At 40.1% G+C, this 22,443-nt stretch overlaps 1 protein-coding gene across 1 annotated transcript; it reads right to left on the bottom strand.

The window, feature by feature from the left end:
• Positions 1-11,507: 11,507 nt before the first annotated feature.
• Positions 11,508-21,883, bottom strand: tmlhe (trimethyllysine hydroxylase, epsilon). The gene is made up of 7 exons (XM_034684030.1): positions 21,503-21,883; positions 21,254-21,430; positions 16,720-16,999; positions 16,486-16,605; positions 16,041-16,277; positions 14,672-14,810; positions 11,508-13,319 (listed from the first exon to the last, which is right to left on the bottom strand). The coding sequence occupies exons 1-7, from the start codon at positions 21,639-21,641 to the stop codon at positions 13,188-13,190; spliced, it is 1,224 nt and encodes a 407-aa protein (XP_034539921.1). The 5' UTR covers positions 21,642-21,883; the 3' UTR covers positions 11,508-13,187.
• Positions 21,884-22,443: the final 560 nt, after the last annotated feature.

The following is a 22,443-nucleotide window of genomic DNA, read 5'->3' as shown; positions in this document are numbered from 1 at the left end:
AGGGCAGGGGCAGCAATGGAGTAAGCCCTATCGCCCCAGGTTCGGTGCTTGGTCCTACAGGGTGGGGAGAGGAGGTTTTCATCAGAAGATCGGAGAGCACGGGAGGGGTTGTGAGGGTGAAGCAGGTCAGTGAGATAGGAGGGAGCCAGGTGATGGAGGGCTTTGTAAGTCAGGAGGAGGACTTTGAAGTGAATGCGTTGGGGGACAGGAAGCCAGTGGAGGTTTTGGAGGACAGGGGTGATGTGATCACGGGAACGGGAGTGAGTGAGTAGGCGGGCAGCTGAGTTCTGGATGTACTGGAGTTTATTGAGGACTTTGGATGATGAACCATATAAGATGCTGTTACAGTAGTCAATTCTGGAGGTGATGAAAGCATGGATCAGGGTTTCAGCTGCAGCGAAGGAGAGTAGTGGGCGGAGTCGGGCGATGTTTTTCAGGTGAAAGAAGGCGGTTTTGGTGATGTTAGTGACATGTTTTTCAAAGGTGAGGTTGGTGTCAAAAATTATACCGAGGTTTCTAACATGGGTTGATGGAGTCAGAGTGGTGTTATCAAATGTGAGGGAGAAGTTTTGGGTGGTTGTGGTGAGGGATTTGGGTCCGATGATGATGATATCTGATTTGTCGCAGTTTAGTTGAAGGAAGTTTTTTTGCATCCAGGTTTTAATTTCGGTAAGACAGTCAGTGAGTGTGGTGAGGGTTGCGGAGGTGATGGATTTGGTGGAGATGTAAATTTGGACGTCGTCGGCATAACTGTGAAAATGGAAACCGTGTTTGCGTATGATGTGACCAAGGGGGAGCATGTAGAGAATGAATAGCAGAGGACCAAGCACCGAACCCTGGGGGACGCCTTGTGACAGAGGGGCAGTGGAGGAGGAGCAGTTGTTGATATGGATGAACTGTTGTCTGTCAGAGAGGTATGATCTTAACCAGGAAAGGGCGGTGCCAGTTATATTGAGGTGGGATTCCAGGCGGGAGAGGAGGATGGTGTGGTTTATGGAGTCAAAAGCTGCGCTGAGGTCCAGAAGGATGAGGATGTTGAGATGGCCAGAGTCTGCAGATAGGAGGAGGTCGTTGGTGATTTTAAGGAGAGCTGTTTCGGTGCTGTGATGGGTGCGGAATCCGGATTGAAATGGTTCAAACAGGTCATTGGAGTTGAGGTGCGATTTGATTTGTGCAGAAACAACACGTTCCAGAATTTTTGACAGAAAGGGAAGATTTGAAATGGGCCGGAAATTTGACATAATGTTTGAGTCAAGTCCAGGTTTTTTGAGGATGGGGGTGACGACGGCAAGTTTAAGTGGTGGAGGCACAGATCCTGAGCTGAGGGATGAATTGATGATTCCAGTAATGAGTGAGGAGATGGTTGGAAGACAGGACTTGATGAGATTGGTTGGGATGGGATCAAGGATGCAGGTGGAGGTTTTTATTCCAGGTAGGTGTTTTGACAGTTGTATTTCAGAGAGGAGTGAGAACTGTGACATAGGCTTAGTGATGAGAGGAGGGGGGCTGGGTGGGGAGGTTGGGGGGGCGGTGGAGGTGGTCAGATTGCCGTAGATTATGTCAATTTTTGTTTGAAAAAATGAAAGAAAAGAGTTGCATTTGTCGACTGTAAAGGACGTGGAGGTGGTGTTGGCGGGTCTGAGGAGTCTGTCGATTGTGGAAAAGAGAGTTTTGGGGTTTTTGGAGCCTGAGTGTATGAGGTGTGAGTAGTAGGTGGACCGGGCTGAGTTGAGGGCATTTTTGTACTGCAGGAGGAAGTCGGTGTAGAATTGGAGATGGACTGTTAAACCAGATTTTTTGTAAAGTCTTTCCAGTTGTCGCTTGCGGGATTTCATTTGGTGAAGTTCAGGGGTGTACCAGGGAGCAGAGTGTGTAAAGGAGACAGTTTTGGTTTTGATGGGGGCCAGATGATCAAGACAGGAGGAGAGGATGCTGTTGTAATAGTTGACAAGGTCGGTTGGGTTATCAGAAGGCGGGGGAGGTGATGCAGATATGTTACAGGTGACAGAGGCTGAGAGTGCAGAGGGGGAGATGGACTTAAGATTTCGGAATGATATAGTGCGTGTGTTTCTTGGGATGGGAATGGGGATGTCAATATCCATGATGATTGCGAGATGGTCCGAGATGTGGAGGTTTTGGTTAGAGAGTTGAGCAATTTTGAGACCAGAGGAGCAGACCAGATCCAGAGTGTGTCCACGATTATGGGTAGGGAAGTTGATGTTCTGTGTAAAATTAAAGCAATTTAACAGTTGTAAAAATTCTGTGGCAAGTTTGCAGTCAGTGTTGTCAATATGGATGTTAAAATCACCGAGGAGAAGAACAGAAGGAGAGATGGCACAGAGCTGGGTTAGGAAATCAGAGAGGTCGGAGAGGAAGGAGGGGTTCGGCTTAGGGGGACGATAGATAATGGCAGTGACCAGTGGAGTGGGACCAGAGAGTTTAAAAGCAATTTGTTCGAATGAGTTGACAGGGGGGATGTGAAGTGGAGTTGATTTGATGACCTTCCTATAGATAGCAGCAATGCCACCTCCCCGCCCTTCAGGGCGGGGTTTGTCCATATAGGTGAATCCAGCAGGAGTGGCCTGGTTTAATGAGAAATAGTCCAAGGGTCTATGCCAAGTTTCAGTGAGACAGAGGAAGTCCAGGTTGGAGTTGATTATGAAGTCATTTAAGATGAGGCTTTTATTGTTGAGGGAGCGGGTGTTGAGTAGAGCCAGTTTCAGGTGACGGTGTGCTGTGGATGGATGGGGAGGAGGGGGCCGTGGCTGAAGGGGAATTTTTAAAAGATTTGATAATCTCACAGAGTTAGAGGCAGATATTGTCTTCTGTTGGCTTCTATTGGTGATGAGAGTGTCTATATGAAACGTGACATGGGAGGGTGGAGGTGATGGGGGAGGCCTGTGAGGGGAGCTGATGTTTGTCGTAGCTGCTGGAGCGGTGGAGGAAAGTACTGTCTGACAGTACGGGGGACTGGTGAGGGAAACAGCTAGCTGAGGTGGAGCAGTTGAGGAAGGGTGGGAGCTAGAAAGGTGGGTGAAGCCAGTTGTATATAGTCAATGACATGGGGAAAACTGTACAGTGTATTGAATGTTTGTAGTTAGTACTTGTGATCCAGGTCTGTTTGGGTGAAGTCCATCCATTCTGAAAAGTGAGTGGCGATTCCACAACAGATTAAAATTATCAATGAAAATCAGGTCATGAGTCCTGCAGGCAGATTGCAGCCAGTAATGGAGAGAGAGAGCTCTGCTGAATCGAGTGGTGTTTAGTAGAATTATTCTCTGAATGTCATAAAAAAAACCTTCATGATTAGAACATCTATCCTGTTACAACAACACCAGCACACAAAGTAGCTCCTATCATTAATTATAGCCATAGTTCTGCTAGTCGGCATGAAAAGAAAATCTTGTTGAACCCATGATGTTTGTGCTGTCTAGATGGATAGCTGTGATACATGTACACTGTGCTGGACAGATGAGAAGGAGCAGGCAGCATTTCAAAACAAACAAACAAACAAACAAACATACAAACACAGATTAAGCATTTGACCAATTTAATACATTGCATTGTGTGGTATCGTATGACATGGTTTGATATGGTAGGTATGATTTAAAATTACATCCTATCATCATATCATATCATATCATATATCATATATCATATATCATATATCATATCATATCATATCATATCATATCATATCATATCATATCATATCATATCATATCATACTTAACTTGAGTTTTGCCACATTGTACCACACATATTGTCATCTCTTCTCCTCTACACTCACTAGAAAGACATACTTTAGGTAAAGAATGAGACGCTTTGCCTTTCATTTTCTATGGATGAAGCACCCTGAACTTTAACAGGGTCTTAGAGGAAGAACTAAGGAAGAGGAGAGCTTCTTAGAACTAGTAAAAACACAAAAAATGGTGCTCTTAGGTAGAGGGTATTAGTAAAGTATTTTTTTCCTTTCCTTTCTCTACATCTTTTCCCTAGATCTTTAGAACTCTAAAGATGAGTACCTAGGTTTTTTTAACAGGGTATTTTTTAAATAATCTTGAGCTTCAGTACACGAGTGCTTTTTTCCACTTTAGTCCTTAAAGTGATACAAATGTTAGCGATTATAGGTGAATGATTAACATTTAAAATTGAATAAGTACTTTCAATTATCAAATCCTTTATTGTGATGGGTCATGCTGTGTCAGAATCAGCATAGATATTAAGGTGATGAGATGCAGAATTTTGAAATGTTACAACAATATCAGACAGTATGGTGTATACAGTATAATGTAAAAAAAAAAAAGTCTGACTAAGACTAGACGAGGTGCTTCAAAAATTTGAGACACTGAATGTCATGTAATGGCTACGTTCATTTATCAATTTTATTGAAAAGGCATGAAAGATATGAAGGACTTTTACTGACTGAGCCTCAGCTTCTTAATAATGTGAGATAGATTTGTGGACTACATGTAAAATCCTCAAACAAGCTTGTGTGTCCTTATGGTCCTGTTTGAGAGCCCCTCTACTCCCTACTGCTCTGTCCACAGTGATGTGGAATCAGGTCACCTGGTCACTCTGACCTGCCAAGGTGAGCGTAAGAGCCTGACGCTGACATGCACCTGAACCACATCAGATAAGACAAAAACCAGGACCAGGAGGCCTGTAATGGCAAGAAGTGAGTCTTCTGAGTTAATGTTTTATTTTAACATGCTCAAATTTATCTTTCATAAAAACGAAAAAATGGAAATCAGAAAGACACCTAAATGCAAGTTCAGGGAGTACACCAGGGCAAAGCCTGGTACTTTCTGAAGTCTTTGTTAGGGTTAGGGTTAGGGTTATGATTAGGGTTAGGGTAAAGGCTTTGATAAGGGTTAGGGTTACTGTTAGGGTTAGGGTCATGATTAGGGTTAAGGTTATGATTAGGGTTAGGGTTGAGGACATGACTAGGTTTAGGGATATGAATAGGGTTAGGGTTATGATTGGGTTTAGGGTTATGATTAGGATTAAGGTTATGATTAGGGTTGAGGAGAGTTAGGGTTAGGGCCATGATTAGGGTTAGGGTAATGATTAGGGTTAGGGTTGAGGACATGATTAGGGTCAGGGTTATGATTAGGGTTAGTGTTATCATTACAAATTCTTGTTTAGATGTCAGCATCATTGATGAAATGAACAGACGGAGAAACAAATGGTTGTCTTTTGTCGAGTCTTAATTATCAACACTCTTTGCAAAGAGGGAGAAAGCAGTGAAAAAGAGTGAACATCTCTCAGTTGAAGTCAGGCTTTTTCCCCGAAAGTGCACGGAAACAGAGTATATGAACCAGTGAAAACATGTGTGGCTTATGACAGGAAGCTCTTCCAAAAAAGGTAAAAATGTTTAACAGACATCATTGACTAAGTAGAAAAGAGGACACATGACAGAGCATAACAGGATACGTAAGCAAGCTACGTGAGAAAGCTAGGATGGGAGTACAGAAAACATCCCGCCTGCGACCATGGAGAATTCCAGGCCCAGTCTGAATCAAACCTCCCGTCTGCGACCTTGGAGAAACTGCACCTGCAAGAGTTTGTATCTCTCTTACACAAGCATGAACTCAGTCATTTTCCAGTCATACCACATTATTATTAGGGTTATGATTAGGGTTAGGGTTATTATAAGGGTTAGGGTTATGATAAGGGTTACGGTTATGCTTAGGGTTAGGGTCATGATTAGGGTTAAGGTTATGATTAGGGTTAGGGTCAAGATTAGGGTTAGGGTTATGAATAGGGTTAGGGTTACAATTAGGGTTAGGGTTACGATTAGGGTTAGGGTTATGAATAGGGTTAGGGTCAAGATTAGGGTTAGGGTTACGATTAGGTTTAGGGTTATGATAAGGGTTAGGGTTATGATTAGGGTTATGATTAGGGTTAGGGTTAGGGGTTAAGGTTAGGATTAGGGTTAGGGTTAGGGTTAGGGTTATGAATAGGGTTAGGGTTAAGATTTGGGTTAGGGTTACGATTAGGGTTATGATTAGGGTTAGGGTTAAGATTTGGGTTAGGGTTACGATTAGGGTTATGATTAGGGTTAGGGTTAGGGTTATGATTATGGTTAGGGTTATGATAAGGGTTAGGTAGGATTAGGGTTAGGGTTATGATTAGGGTTAGGGTTTTGTTTAGGGTTAGGGTTATGATCAGGGTTAGGGTTGGAGTTAGGGTTATGGTTAGGATTAATGTTAGGGTTAAGATTAGGGTCAGGGTCGGGGTTAGGGTTATGATTAGGGTTAAGGTTATGATCAGGGTTAGGTTAGGGTTACAATAAGGGTTAGGGTTAGGGTTATGATAAGGATTAGGGTCAGGGTTGGGGTCAGGGTTATGATAAGGGTTAGGGTCAGGGTGATGACTAGGGTTATGATTAGGGTTAGGGTTAGGGTTATGATTAGGATTAATGTTAAGGTTATGATTAGGATTAGGGTTAGAGTTATGATTATGGTTAGGGTTATGATTAGGGTTGGGGTTAGGGTTTTGATAGGTTTAGGGTTATGATTAAGGTTAGGTTGTGATTTGGGTTAGGGTTAGGATTATGATTACGCTTAGGTTTAGGGTTAGGGTTATGATAAGGGTTAGGGTTAGGTTTAGGGTTATGATTAGGGTTAGGGTAGGATTAGGGTCAGGGTTAAGGTTAGGTTTAGGGTTATGATTAGGGTTAGGGTTTGGGTAATGATTAGGGTTAGGGTTAGGGTTATGATTAGGGTCATGGTTAGTGTTTTGTTTAGGGTTAGGGTTAGGGTTATTATTAGGGTTAGGGTCGTGATTAGGGTCAGGGTTAAGGTTAGGTTTAGGGTTATGATTAGGGTTAAGGTTTGGGTAATGATTAGGATTAGGGTCAGGGTTAGGGTTGGGGTTAGGGTTACAGTTAGGATTAATGTCAGGGTTATGATTAGGGTTAGGGTTATGATTAGGTTGGGGTTAGGGTTTTGATTAGGGTTAGGGTTATGATTAAGGTGAGGTTATGATTTGGGTTAGGGTTAGGATTATGGTTACGCTTAGGTTTAGGGTTATGATAAGGGTTAGGGTCAGGGTCGGGGTTAGGGTTATGATAAGGGTTAGGGTTAGGGCTATGATTAGGGTTAGGGTTAGGATTAGGGTAAGGGTTAGGGTTAGGGGTTAGGTGTAGGGTTACAATTATGGTTAGGGTTAGGACTATGATTAGGGTTAGGGTTACGATCCGGGTTAGGGTTATGATTAGGTTTATGGTTATGATTAGGGTTAGGGTTAAGATTAGGGTTAGGGTTAGGGTTAGGGCTTAGGTGTAGGGTAGCGATTATGGTTAGGGTTAGGACTATGATTAGGGTTAGGGTTACGATCCGAGTCAGGGTTATGGTTAGGTTTAGGGTTATGATTAGGGTTAGGGTTAGGGTTATGATGAGGGTCAGGGTTAGGGTTTTGTTTAGGGTTAGGGTTAGGGTTATGATTAGGGTTAGTGTTATGATTAGGGTTATGATAAGGATTAAGGTCAGGGTTGGGGATAGGGTTATGATAAGGGTTAGGGTTAGGGTGATGACTAGGGTTATGATTAGGGTTAGGGTTAGGGTTAGGGTTGGGGTTAGGTTTATGGTTAGGATTAATGTTAGGGTTATGATTAGGGTTAGGGTTGGGGTTAGGTTTACGGTTAGGATAAATGTTAGGGTTATGATTAGGGTTAGGGTGATGACTAGGGTTAGGGTTGGGGTTAGGGTTACGGTTACGGTTAGGATTAATGTTAGGGTTATGATTAGGGTTAGGGTTATGATTAGGATTAGGGTTAGAGTTATGATTACGGTTACGGTTAGGATTAATGTTAGGGTTATGATTAGGGTTAGGGTTATGATTAGGGTTATGATTAGGGTTGGGGTTAGGGTTTTGATTAGGGTTAGGGTTATGATTAGGGTTAGGGTTAGGATTATGGTTACGCTTAGGTTTAGGGTTAGGGTTATGATAAGGATTAAGGTCAGGGTTGGGGTTAGGGTTATGATAAGGGTTAGGGTTAGGGTGATGACTAGGGTTATGATTAGGGTTAGGGTTAGGGTTGGGGTTAGGTTTATGGTTAGGATTAATGTTAGGGTTATGATTAGGGTTAGGTTATGATTTGGGTTAGGGTTAGGATTATGGTTACGCTTAGGTTTAGGGTTAGGGTTATGATAAGGATTAAGGTCAAGGTTGGGGTTAGGGTTATGATAAGGGTTAGGGTTACGGTTATGATTAGGGTAATGATTAGGGTTAGGGTTAGGGTTAGGGGTTAGGGTTAGGGTTAGGATTAGGGTTAGGGTTAGGATTAGGGTTAGGGTGAGGGTTAGGGGTTAGGGTTACGATTAGATTTAGGCTTAGGGTTATGATCAGGGTTAGGGTTAGGGTTATGATCAGGGTTAGGGTTAGGATTATGATTATGGTTAGGTTCAGGGTTTTGATTAAGGTTATTATTAGGATCAGGGTTGAGATTTTTTTTAGGGTTATGATTAGGGTTAAGGTTAGGGTTTAGGGTTAGCGTTTGGGTTATGATTAGGATTATGGTTAAGATTAGTGTTAGGGTTATGATTAGGGTTAGGGTTAGGGTTAAGATTAGGGTCTGGGTTACTTTTAGGGTTAGGGTTCCTGTTAGGGTTAGGGTTCAGATTAGGATTAGGGTTGGAGTTATTAACAGGTTTAGGTAGTTACCATTTAATGGGTTGGGTGTGTTTATATGTGTCCGGTGTGCATATATGTCTCCTGCGTGTTCATATGTGTCCGGTGTGTATATATGTTGGATAATGTGCACCATTGTTGTGAGGCTGGGTGGACGTTTATTGTTTTTTTGTGTTTTATACATCTCCTCTTTAAGGACAAATAAAGATCTATCAGTCTTTCTATCTATCTATCTATCTATCTATCTATCTTGCTTCTCATTATTTCACCAGACTTGAAGTGTGTAACATCAACTCTTTGTGTGTCCACCAGGAGGAGCTCTTGGCTGCCTCAAGCAGCATTTCTATGGCAACCACAGCCAGCAATCTCCATACTGTTGGAGATGAGACACGAGCTGTTCGAGAACAACCGGAGCAACGTCACTCCTCTGAACAACAGGAAGTCCAGTCTTTGACATGCGTCATCCTCAAATGTTATCAACAGGGAGCCTTTGTTCATTTGAAGTTGTTCTTTGATTGAATACTTATTATGAATTCAGCATTTAAAGTGTTTTATTTTCATGTGGGATGCCTTTTACTTAAATTTGCTTTTGTGTAGAGACACAGTTGCGGTGCTTTTCTTGGTACATTGTTTCATTTTACTAAGACACTCACGTCATGTTTTGACCCAGTGTACAAGCTACCCACTACATGGTTAAATATTTGTATGACAGCTCCAAATATTAAATAAGTTATATTTAAATGATGAGGGACAGGTCTGCATCATTTCACCATCTTGGTACGATACAGGTATAACAGAGTATGATCTGGACCTGCTCTTTTTGTCTTGAGATAACATTTGTTATGAATTGACTATATATAAATAATGATGATTGATTGAACATGTACTTGACATCTGTACACAGAAGCTCATTACTACCTTAAAATAACATAAGAAAATATAGGCAGTTATTGTGTTAAATATACAATGTTTTTTATGACCAAAGTTTTTTTTATTAATTTTCACATTTTTACATCATAACACAATAACTGACAGAACACATTATCCACACAGGACAATCAACAATGAAAACAAAGAAATCAATCTGATAAAAACCAAAGGAGTAAAATTACAAATATACAAGTGACTATGTATATAAATAAAAATAATAATAATAGAATAAATACAAATAATAATACATCACTTAAAGAAAGGTACACCTACTTTAGCATTAAATGTGTTGTCTATTCTTTACAGACTGTAGTACAAACATCAAACTACAGGGGGCTGTAAGTCTACACCACCAAACTAAAATTAGACAAGCTTGTTACATTTAGATGGTCCGCAGGATGTTTACATTTTTTCAAACAGAATTCATTGGGGTTGGTCAACCTAAAATATTAAATCAATAAAACAAAATTAAAAGGGTAGCTCTTAACTCAATTAAGTTCTATAGTCCTGTGATAAGATCAATGTATCCTCCCCCATTTGGCCCTGTATAGGTCTAGTCGGTTTATCATCCTGTATGTAAGCTATTCGTTGGCTCCAACTACACTTAATTGAGTAAACCATAGGCTAGATGGAGGGAGATCCACCGTTTTCCATTCCCTAACCAGGATCTTATGACCCAGCATGATGGCTGTGTGAATCAATCTTGTGTGGGGTTCAGGGATCCCCTTTAAAGGTGTGTGATCCCCCAATATGTACAGGCCTGGTAAATATGGGATGTCTTGCCCCACGACCAAAGTTATATTCTCATGAATTGCTGTCCACCATCTCTGGACCTTCGGGCAGGACCATAGCATGTAAATCAGGGTGCCTGGGGCCACCCCACATCTCCAACATATGTTCAATATACAATGATAAAAGCCCTGGTATGATTTGCATCTAATCTGCAAGATGTATATATTTTTTACAACAACTACAGCAATGAATCATTAACAGGTCTTGGATATTACTTGGGGCTCATATGTGATTTGTGCTTGTTCTTTGATAACACAAACCGTCTGCTGTAATAATGTCATGAGATACAGGTTTCATAAAGCAGTGTGTTTTCTGAGTGACTGAGTCATCATGCTCTTCCCGTGTGGCCATGACCAACTATAAAAAGTGTCATCTAGGTGGCAGCAAACTTACATTGAATCTTCTCAGTGCAACACTTGATGAGAGTCTCTATGTTCATCTGCGAACAGTACAGAAGCTCCTGGAAAAAAAATCAAAGATCTGACTTCATTATTAGATGTAAAGGTCAAATCAAAATCTTGTGAAAGAGCAATCCCTTAGAAAACTATCTCCAATCAGTCTACAACAATAACTTCGAGATCAAAAACAAAGAAAAATAGTTAGGTAATCCTTACAATTCTCTACAGGATGAAGCCTTTTCCAAGGCAAAATGCACAGTGCAAGCCGTCAATACCGTTTTTATAATTGTGATTTTAAGTCAAATGTATGTTTCTTAATTTATGTCAGTCCTCTGTTGTTTCAAATTGAGCTGCTCTGTTACAAGAAACATGTCAGAGTTTGTACAACACAGCATCATCACTGTCATGCTCATCTTTTTGAGCATAAAGATAAAGAGTCACACCTCAACGTGGCAACAATTCATCAGGAAATGTCTCCTGCACATGTTTAGTCTTCAGATTATTCTACAGTTTCTTTTCCATCAGTCATGTTCTCATTAATACTTCCACCATTAATTAAAGAAAATATATTTTAAATTGTTCTTTGGCCCAGATTATCCATAACTCAAGGATAAACAACCTTGCTACTCTTCCACCGATGCTTGGATATTATCTACAAATGTATGATAGTTTGGCTAATGTGAACCCAGCTTAGACCTTTAATGAGTTTATTTTAGCTGAGCTACCTGGCATCTTTATGAGGCCACAAAGTATATGCATATTCTGAGTTTTATTATGTCTTATATAGTTTACAGCTTTGTCAAGAGTAGCAGAGCTAAAATCAATCATTCACAGAGTGCCATAATGTATCACAACTGTAGCAGATATCAAATAGGGGACATATTTGGCAGAATTCAAGGATTGTTTCGACCATCAACAACCCAGACAGATTAAATGGCTGAACCAAGTTAGAGGATGCATCAATATTGGAAGCTTGAAGAAATTACAAAGAAATCTGTTGGTATCATGGAGGTATGTGCCTAAAAAAACAAATCTGACAAATAAAACAAAAAAGTGCAAATGCACGATGAGATGACATTAATTAATTTGTTAATAAGTAAGCAAACAAATCTAATGATATAATGCCTGGAGAAAGTGGTGATCAAAATCATTCTTAATCAGTATATACTCCTCTGATGACTGTAAAATTATTAAAAGAAAACTCATCGTGCATTTTTGTCCTAATCCTAAACCGAATTAAGCCTAAATCCCCTCTGCATAGTGTTATGAGACATACTAACATAGTAGACCACCTCAATAGGTGCTGACCATTAACTGTGTATTGCGCTGGTGCAGTCAATTAATGCAAAGATGCTACCTGACTGGTAGAGCTGCAGGAGTGATGACACCTCTTTTCACCAAAACATGCATTTAACTTGTCTGTGAAGGTTTTCAGTCATCCAGGTCATGGTAATCCAAAGCTTGATCCGTAAGGCAACTGGAATGGTAGAAATTCTTGAAGACGTTTCACTTCTCCTCCGAAAGGCTTCTTCAGTTCTGACCAGACATCTATGTGAAGCTTGAACACCCTTCTCTTAACAGAGGTGGTTGACTAAGACACCATTTGTCTCCAGCATACAATGCTGTCTTGAATTCTCTGTCAAAACAAGTAACCATACTCACACCAGAGACCATGTAACTCAAACGACTCACAGCTGACCCATCACCCTAACGACTGTCAGGAACTAGGCTAACAACTGCCAGGAGGTTTTGAACGACTGTCAGGAATTAGACTAACGACCCTACTTAGAACGCTTTGTGACTCCTGGACACAACCACGACCATTAGTGGCTTATATCTTTGAGCTCTTCCCATTCTGGTCAGAAATGAAGAGGCCTTTCGGAGGAGAGGTGAAACGTCTTCAAGAATTTCTACCAGTCCAGTTGCCTTATGGATCAAGCTTTGGATGATGATGAGGATCAAAGATCCTTCAGGTCAGTACAGTCACAGCAGAACAGATTCTTGTGTTGGCTTCCCATTCAGTGAATGCTTACAGTGTCTATTTTCATATACAGTCTGAGGTGATCATATGCTTATTACAGTTCAAAGATATCACCTGATTTGAGAAAATTAAATATTTTATTGTTTCAAGCATAAATTAGGATATATTCATTGTCTATGATTAAAAAATAATCTTCAAAATGGCTAAAAAATGATCAACAACTGGAAATGACAAAACATTGGAAAGTGATGCAAGCTGTATTGATAGTTCAAATTTGATTGATCCTCCATTATACGCAATATGGAAATGAATGGTGATTAAGCAGAAAACCATAAACTTAACCATTCTAATAAAGCTTAAAGTATTATAGAAGTGGTTGGTTCTGAGTCTCTCTGGATGCACAGTCTGTTAAACAGTAAGGCACAAATCAGGGTTATTCAGGTTCAGGATCAGGCCTGCAGACCGAAGCCACGTGCTGCACTGAGGATGTCATCTCTAGTCATGTAGCATCCACAGAGCTGCCTCACTCCAGTGAAAGACTCCCTCCCATGCATGACCCGCCAGTTATCAATGAAAATTACCTAATAAAGACAAAACAGGGGAAAATGATTAGATTCCACTTACATTTGGATCTTTCTGTTGACTACAATAATTCCACAGCAGTAAATGATCAACAAAACGGACACTTCAGGGCTGTGTCAATTACAGTTTTTCTCAATTTTTTACACATATTTTCTGAATGCATGCCTCATACTCTCAGAACTCTACACACAAATCAAAAAACACACACACAATGGGCAAAATTCTCCTGCAAAATGAAACTTTACATTCAAAACAATGTTATTTCTTCTCTAAATGGTATTTTGTTTTCAAATGACACACACAAACCACCAGATGAATAGACATTTATAAGAACCAGTTGAACACTGATGTGCTCAATGTAACAAAAATAATGAATAGAAAACACTTCTTCTCCATTCATCATAATGACTAAGCCCTTTTTTTGTTCAGTGTTACACTTACTACAAACAGTACATACATAAGTGTGTTGTAAAATATTCTAGAATATTGTTTTTATACTCAAAATTTACTGTATACAGTTAAAGTAAAAAATAAAATAAAAAAACTATGCTGCATCCTCTCTTCTGTTTTGGTCTGGCCACAGCACCTCATCCACATAACAAGCAATATTTTCCCTGGCCAAGCAGCGGGGGAAATAAAGCTCTGATTGCTAATTGTAAAACTGTGTGACAGGTGTTTGCCCATGTAATGAGTCAGTGTGCATAATAAGGCAATTAACTTTTGAATTACAGCATGTTCCTTGTGAAAACAAGAGATTTTCTTCATGAAAATTGAGCGAAATGCAGAGAATTGAGTGTAGTGTTTTGAAAAAAGTGTTTTAGAACTGCAATTTGAGTGTAAAGTAGGAATTGAGCTTGTAGTTTAGCAGAATTGGTTCAGGGGTTTGGTGTATGGGTTACATGTTGTGGTCATTGTGTCTCAAGTACCAGTATTTGTGTGTAAACAATTGAGAAAATCTGTAACACTTTTTTTTTATGCTGGCTGCGCTTACTTTCAATTCCAACCAGATGCAGTTCAGCGTTTTCATTGCTAAACAACATCAGGCAAAAATATCCTCATCATCAGTTGATTTTAGTCACTCCTAATTGAAAATAGTTCAACTTTTGGAATACCAGTGCTCATCAGTGTCACTGCTTGGTCACCAACCAATCAGAATCAAGAAGGGGTGCGTTTCAACAGACTTAATGGTCACTGCTAAGGGAAACAGAAGTGCCAAGGGACAACTTTTGTAACATACCGACAGTAATCACCTGTGAGAAGCACTCTGAAATTTAGGTCAAGGCAGCTGTCAGCGCAAAAACACAGTGTTAGTGGACACATCCACTTAGAGAAGCATTTAAAGGTTTCTTACTTTTCCTGGAGTCAGTTTGACCCAAAGCTCGTTCTCTGGCCGCCTCAGCTCTGTAGTCAAGTCTCGATGTGCCACGTACCACTTCTGAACAAGGTCATGAGGGACTGTGTTTATCACTGTTCGGTCCAAGTTGTTGTACCTGTTGTAAACAAGGTGGTAAAGTTTAAAACATTTAATTGTTCCCTTTTTTAGAATAGTAAAAATTAATTTATAAGTTCTGTTACATTGAGAGAGCAGTATATGAAACTTGAAGGTAAAAGCCTTTTACAAAACATCAACAAACAATAAACAGATGCTGTGTCAGTGTTAAGATCCTTGAAACAGAGAAGACTACAGATAATGAAGATCATGGGTCATTGAGCTCAAACTTAAAACCTATTTAGCAAGCTAACTGTAGCATTCAACCACTACCAAGCTAGCATCACTGTTACTAAACACCAATGTTAATGGATGTTAATGTTAACATAATTAATTGGGTTAGTATTAATCGAGCGCCGCTTGCAAGCTAGTTCAAGCAGACAACTCGAGCTGTGCTCATTCATACTGACACGTCATCATCATCTCTATCAGCTGATCTCAACATCCTCTCATTCCGCGGTCTATTTAAGCTGCACCTGTCTGACTCTGCTTTGCAAGTGCTCCTGCTGTCCTGCTCAGTGCTGTGTGCAAACTTCGTACCCACCTCCTCCCCGGCATCCACCTGCGGGCTTCGAGGGGGGGTTAGTCCTATCTCATTACTCCTAAATGTCTGCATTTAAATAATCTACGAGGAGTAATGAGGTTCAAAGCCCATATGCCAAACACAATACTGTATGCAGCAATAAACTTTATCATAAGTAAACATGAGTTGTCTGACTGAATTATTATTGCTTGATTAATGCTTTCATTTGAAATGTGTCCATAATGCAGCCCAATGGCTGTCTGAATTTCTGTCTGAATCAGTTTTCCTTAAGTTTAGAACAAAAAACATGAATAAAGGAATTCATGTGTTCTTTAAAATGAGAAAAAAATGTCAAAGTATATGTATTACATATCTACGGAAAAGGATTAGGGCCACTGAAGTAAGAGAAAAAAAAAAAGGTCAATTTAAAAATATATATATTATCATTATGGGAAAAAAGTCAGAATTTTGACTTTAATCTAAGAATTCTGACTTTAATCTCAGAATTCTGACTTTTTTTCTCATAATAATAATAATGATTTAAAAAAATATTGACCTTCATTTTCTTTTTTCAGTGGCCCTAATCCTCTTCACTACATATCTAATGGTGGAGTCAATAAGATGAATTGAAGAGAAACACAATAGCATGTCTGATAATTCACTACTTCACAACTTCACAAATTTACATCAAATTAATGCTCGACTCACCTGATCAGGTACATTTCGTTGTTCCATGGATAGACATTGAGCAAAGGTCCGATGCCAATCATGTGGTTTCGATGATCCCCAGTGTTTTCAATGTACTCGTGTGGAATGGGAAGACTTGAGAGCATCTCGAAGTTTTCAGGAGACCTCTGCCGTACTTTTTCAGCAGCGTAAAACCCGTCAACAAGGAGGGTCTTTCCCCCAGTGGCTGCATGCTTGATACAGTGGAAAACCTGGATCCTGCAGGAGCAATCAGCAGTATCAAGTTAGAGATAATTAGACCACTGAAGTTATAGCTTTAAAATGGTGCTTATGATTTCAACAATGGTTTATCGAGATGATAACTGTCATGGAGAATGAAAAATGCAAAAAAAAAAATCCCAAGAAGTTTTTCAATAGTTATATTTCCAATGTCACAAACACAAATCAACACATCTGCTACACCTACCCACATGGCTCATGAAAATATGTGGTGTCAACGTGACGGTCCAAGGCTAGTGTGCTGTAGGCGGTGTCTCCTCTGGAAAAATCAGCAGTAAAACTCCACATTCTTCCATATGTAGTCTCCCTGAACAGAGACGCAAGTGAAATAAGAGAAAGCAGACAGCACTTGTCTTCTACACTGCCCATGAATTCAAACTACTTTGACAGAAAAGTCTCTCATAAAATAATCTCTCAGTACCTGATAATGCTGACCCTCTGGGTTACTGCCTCTGTTGCCTCAACTGTAGCTGGGACACCTTCTACAAAGGCGAACCCATACAGAAGATAGTTTTTTAGAAACTTCTTCAGCTCCTCATCACAGCTCATGAACTTGTCCCATTTGGCAGCAGGTATGTTTGCTTTGTTATAGATGTCTGCATTCCACAGGATGCGAGGCTGGACAGGCTTCTGCTTCCTTGCTTCATAGCTGTTCTCAGCAAGCCAGCTGAGGCTGTACTTTGTCACATGACCACCAGGCCCTGGGAAAAAGAAAAGGAAAATATGGTTGTTGAAATGGTTGTTGTGTACCTGATATGCACCTAAGGCAATAAACAAAATGCAAAGAGAGCAAGAGCAGTTAGGTTTTAATATGGGCCTTGCAGCTGAATTTTGCATCGGTGGGATTGAGCATTTAGAAAACAAGACAGTGAAGGTCAGTGTTTGGCCAGACTGAACTGACCTTGAGTACAAACCACAGACAGAGTGCCAGTATGCCCATAGGAGCGTGTGCAGCATTGTCTCAGTGCTAACGGGTGCCCATTTGTCAGATTATGTAAGCTTCAGAGTCACTCTGATACCCTCCTAAAAACACTGTGACAATGCAATGTCCAGTTAAAGCTTGAGGCCAGGAGGAGACCTCAGTCTGTCTGAGTAATATACAGTGAGCCAGACAGACGCCCAGACAGATGCACACAGAGAGGGAAAGAGAGACTCTCAAGTCTTCAGTTTGCCAGAATCTGACAGCACTGCTGTGTTATTAAAAGCTCCTGGTGTTCATATTCTGTCTCTCATTTACAAAATTAAATGTCTCAGCATTGTAACTATCTTCCTGCTTATTCTGGAACTAATCAGAGAGATAAAATAGAGGGAGTCACAAGCAGGTAGCAACACTGAAGTGCCAAAAAAAACTGCAGTTCATTGAGTGGTCACTTGAAGCTGGCTCCAAAAGCGTGTCATCCCCAAAAGGTCCCATACTAAAATGCCCAACTTGAAAACCATAAACAAACGTGTTAACAGTCTGGTAGACTCAAAAAAATTGTGTCACCTTTTAGGGTGAGACCAGACCCCTACGTTTGGGTACTGCTCACCTTATCGGGACTCCAATCTGCTTAACCATCCACTCACTCTCCTTTATCCTTTCTTTAACTGATGTGTTAGTGATAATAAGCATTTATCTGTGTCTATGCTGATCATACATGACTTATTGACCTGTTTGGGGTTGTCATTCATTAATTTTATAGGGCTAGCCTTGAAAGGAAGTCTTAAAGTTAAGTAAGCTGTCTGCACTGAAGAGGTTGGCCAGAGACTCTCATGCTTTGAGAAACACAGGAGTGAACTTGTTATTCACTGGATCATGGATTAACATGGTACAGACTGTACACAGCTTTGTTAAGCTAGCATTTCCCAACCTGCTGCTCCTCTACAGCCCCGCCCTCTTGTTGCCTCTGGCTCCACAAAACCAATATGGTGACTGCCAAAATGGAGAGCTGAAGGCTTCAAAGCGGCAGTCAATAAACAAATGTGTTGGGTTACAGTGGTTAGGTCCATTATTTAAAACAATCAATGATAATAAGGCAGGAGAGAGTATGTGTTATTTTCAAACCTGGCTGCTGCTACAGCTGCTACAGCTGTCAGGCCATTTATATCTCTAACTTCAGATGAGGCAACTAAATCCCACATGGCTTTTTATCCATCTGAGTTCAGGAGCAGGCGGATACAGTCCTGGAGACATAATAAGGGATGACTCTAGCTCTGCCTGCTCAAGCCTCTCAGGGGGACAGCTCAGTGAGGGATTGCTTTTAGGTTTACTTCTCCTGGGTGATTAGGTGGAGGATGAGGGTTAGAAAGGGAGGGAGGAAGATCTTTTAGGGTTGCTCTGGCAGCATTTTTCTCTTTATGATACCACTACAGATACCCTGACTTATTACAGTCTGGTATAATAATAGTATGGTTTTCAAACAGCTGCTCACAACCAGCCCTTGTGTGATTTTACTGCTTCCATTGTTGGATGCCCTGACTCAGTGCACTGAATACTTACCCTTAACAATAACACATTTGTTGCTCCATTTCAAACAATCTTATCTGTGCTTTTTAAAGCCAGTCATAAATGTGTGATGTGAACCCCATCGCACTCCATCACTTATCATCTTATTTTGCAAGACTAGTCTAAAGCTTAATGCACATTACAGAGCTCTAGGCTTCTGTTCTGGAGGCGAATAATCAATACTTTAGGCGGGATGATAATAAATTACTGTATTAGATTGATCCACTGACTGCTGTAGATCAAACATGACTGGCCCATATAAAATTTTAATGTTTGAAGTGTTTGCTGTATGTTTTTGTTGAACTCTGTAAAGCACTTTGAATTGCTCTCTGTATGAATGGTGCTTTATAAATAAACTTGCCTTGCTGTACTCACCAATACCCAAAATCACATCTTATGCCACATCAGAGGTGTTTCTGATACTGGTATATGTTTCTGAAAAATGTATGTAAAGAGGAAAACATTTATTATTCTTCTGTTACCTCTCAGCCTTATCTTCATGTGAAAGAATAGGCTTTTTGTTTTCCTCAGCTCTATTGAAACAGCCTTATTTCATTCTCTCAACACACCCTAAGGATGATACGGCAAACTGAGACCATCTTGCTCAATAAAACACTATCACTGCAGAGGTTAAAGTCCACTTCAACCTCTCCTCTGAAGAGAACTTCTTGTAACCTGGTTACATTGTAAACCCCTTGTTGCAGCTTTTATGGTTTGGTTATCTTTAAGCTTTTGTCCTCAAACTTTCACCAGAGCAGCTCTGTGCATTCTTATTTTGTTCAGCTGCTGCACAGAGTATTTTTTTCATATTATGATGCATTCGACTAGCAAACCAAGCTTACTTTACTTATTGAAATGATCACATTTGAGTGTACCTAAAGGTGGTTTATATCCTAATACCACATTACATCTGGAAACGTAAGGTTCTTTGGATAAACCACAACCTGCTGTGATGTTTCAGTTGACTCCTCTAAGAGGTAAAGTGTAGTGTAACAAAACATGTGTAGCTTGCAGTATTGACTGATAAAGTATTGCAAATATGACAATTACACTGAACTCAAAGACCGACCAGTAAAACTACAAAGTGGTGCTACCTACAAAGTGGTGCTACCTTAAACCAACCCAGGGTTACTGTGTCAGTTTGTTTAAGACAGTCCATCATACACAATTTATCCCAAAATTTGCACCTACTGATGAGAACAAAAATAACTTATGAACTTCACATGTGCAAAAATATCTGTGATCATGAGTAAAATATGATATACATGTCTGCTTATGGATGTAAAACATTAACATTGCACATGGGAAACAAGTTGATTTCGATCATTTTTAAAAGTTATGAAGATCATGAAGATTTAAATTATTAGCATATGTGTATTATTATGAGGAAATATGCAGTATAACCCATGTGAAAAACTTTGACAAAATCAATGTGCTCTTTTTGTTAGGGATAATTTATAACAGATTAAACAGATTTTGGCACATCACCACAAAAAGATGACACTGCAGGACCCAGCTGAGTTGATAATGTACCACTGCAGTGAAACACTTGCCACAAATATAATAGTGAATAAGCTGCATGCCTATAGCTCATGTTCAAAATTCAACCTGCTTTGTCTGTACATTGCATTACTGCCTCAAGAATCTGTTCTGAGGTGTAAAAATATTTACATAAGTATTTAGCTCAGAGGTGTCAAACACACGGCCCATGGGCCAAAACCGGACCGCCAGAGGTGCCAATCTGTTAGAAAATTACAGAGAAGTAATTAACTGCATTTTTTTAATGAAAGTAACTAATATTTCAAATTAGTCCTCTGGGGGATGCATAAAATCATAGTACTGATAGAGTGCACCAGAACCAGAGCGGCTCTCTGGGACTCTTTTACTCAAAGTAACAAAATAGATGACTTGCTGTTTCATCCAGTTGAAATTCAGAAGACTTTTTAAAGTGCTTCATGATCCAATCAACACTAAAATTTACATATATGTACATTTGTCACATTTGAAAGGTGGATTCACAATTTTCAAAAGGGGCCACATATTGTACGTGTGCTTACCATACATGTGCATGGTGCGCTCTGTCACTACTAACACTAGCACTATACACCCCTGCATACAAGCATATAAACATTTCACTCTATGTCAGGTGTGTTTGGTGTGTTCGCAGCAGGTTTCAGGGCTAACAGAGTAAAATATTCTGCCCCACTGTGAGACTCATCATGGCGAAAATACAGATAGTTCATTAAATGTGAACATTTTCAGAATGTTCTTGTACTCTTTTGCACTAAAACAAAGGGAAATGTAGAGTTGTCATTATTTATAGTTTATTATGTTATGATTTTACTGTCTGTCCCACTTCAGATCAACTTGGCCTGTATGTGGCCCCTGAACTGAAATGAGTTTGACGCCCCTGATTTAGCTCAAAGAGCTCATAATTAACACTCGTATTACCAATCATGCAATCACTTACATGTCAGGACGAGGTTGCCATCCTCCACACTGGTCTTGTCAGGACGAATATTAAGATCTATGGTCGCAGTGTCCAGGTTTCTCTGGTTGGTGGAAGAATTGTATGAAGACTCAGATCGGCAGTGATCCCGCAGCCATACATAGTTGAAATTCATCCCAGTCCCCCCATAGTTGAGCACTGAGGTTTGAATACACAGAGTTAGTTAGTGAAGAATTTAGCATCAATGCGTCAAAAAGTCACCAAACTCACCAAGATGTTCTTTTTGTAATTGAAAAGTTGCAGATCGCGTGGCACATGCTCGTGTATTTGTGTTTTGAAGCCACTTTCCAGGCAGCACGTGAGTCTGCTTCAATGCAGCCCGTAACCTCCGATTTAATGTGCTCAACATCCTGATCGTGTTTACAACTTTGATACAATAATTCACTGTGCATATGTTGAACTGACGTGTGAGCGCCGATGCAGCGCTTTATACGCTTCACTCCCTAATTTCACTTCAGAGATAATTATTACACACAATTAAATATTTCACTCTGGTAACTCGAGGTCACTTCTGTAAATATTAACCACGAGAAGCCTCAACTCACCAGCGCAAATGCAGGGCTGCTTTGACTATGGTTGGAAAACCAACCAGCAAGCACACTACCTCCACCTACTGGACTGGCGTGTAGCATAGATAACCGATTAAAGAACGCTACTTACAGTATTTCTCAATTGCTAAAACACATTTCTTGACATCCACCACGCTTTTCTCAACACTATAAGCACAAACACCAATTTTCAAACTACATTCACCAAAACTCTGACTCTTCCTGCAAAACCAAACAATGTTGTCAGATCATATCCCAAGTCAATCAAAATTAAAACAGTCTGAAAGCATGCCTCATACTCTCAGAACTCTACACACAAATCAAAAAAGACACACACAATGGGCAAAACCCCTCAATTCTCCTGCAAAATGAAACTTTACATTCAAAACAATTTTATTTCTTCTCAAATGGTATTTTGTTTTCAAATGACACACAAACTACCATATGAACAGACATTTATAAGAACCAGTTGCACACTGATGTGCTCAATGTAAACACTGATGAATGGAAAATACTTCTCCATTCATCACAATGACTTAGGCCTTTTTTCTTCAGTGTTACACTTACTACAGACAGTACATACATAAGTGTGTTGTAAAATAT

Source organism: Notolabrus celidotus, chromosome 5 (genome assembly GCF_009762535.1).
Source record: "Notolabrus celidotus isolate fNotCel1 chromosome 5, fNotCel1.pri, whole genome shotgun sequence".
Taxonomy (NCBI): Eukaryota; Metazoa; Chordata; class Actinopteri; order Labriformes; family Labridae; genus Notolabrus; species Notolabrus celidotus.
The sequence above is the reverse complement of the archived record's forward strand: the minus strand, read 5'-3'. Positions and strand labels throughout refer to the sequence as shown.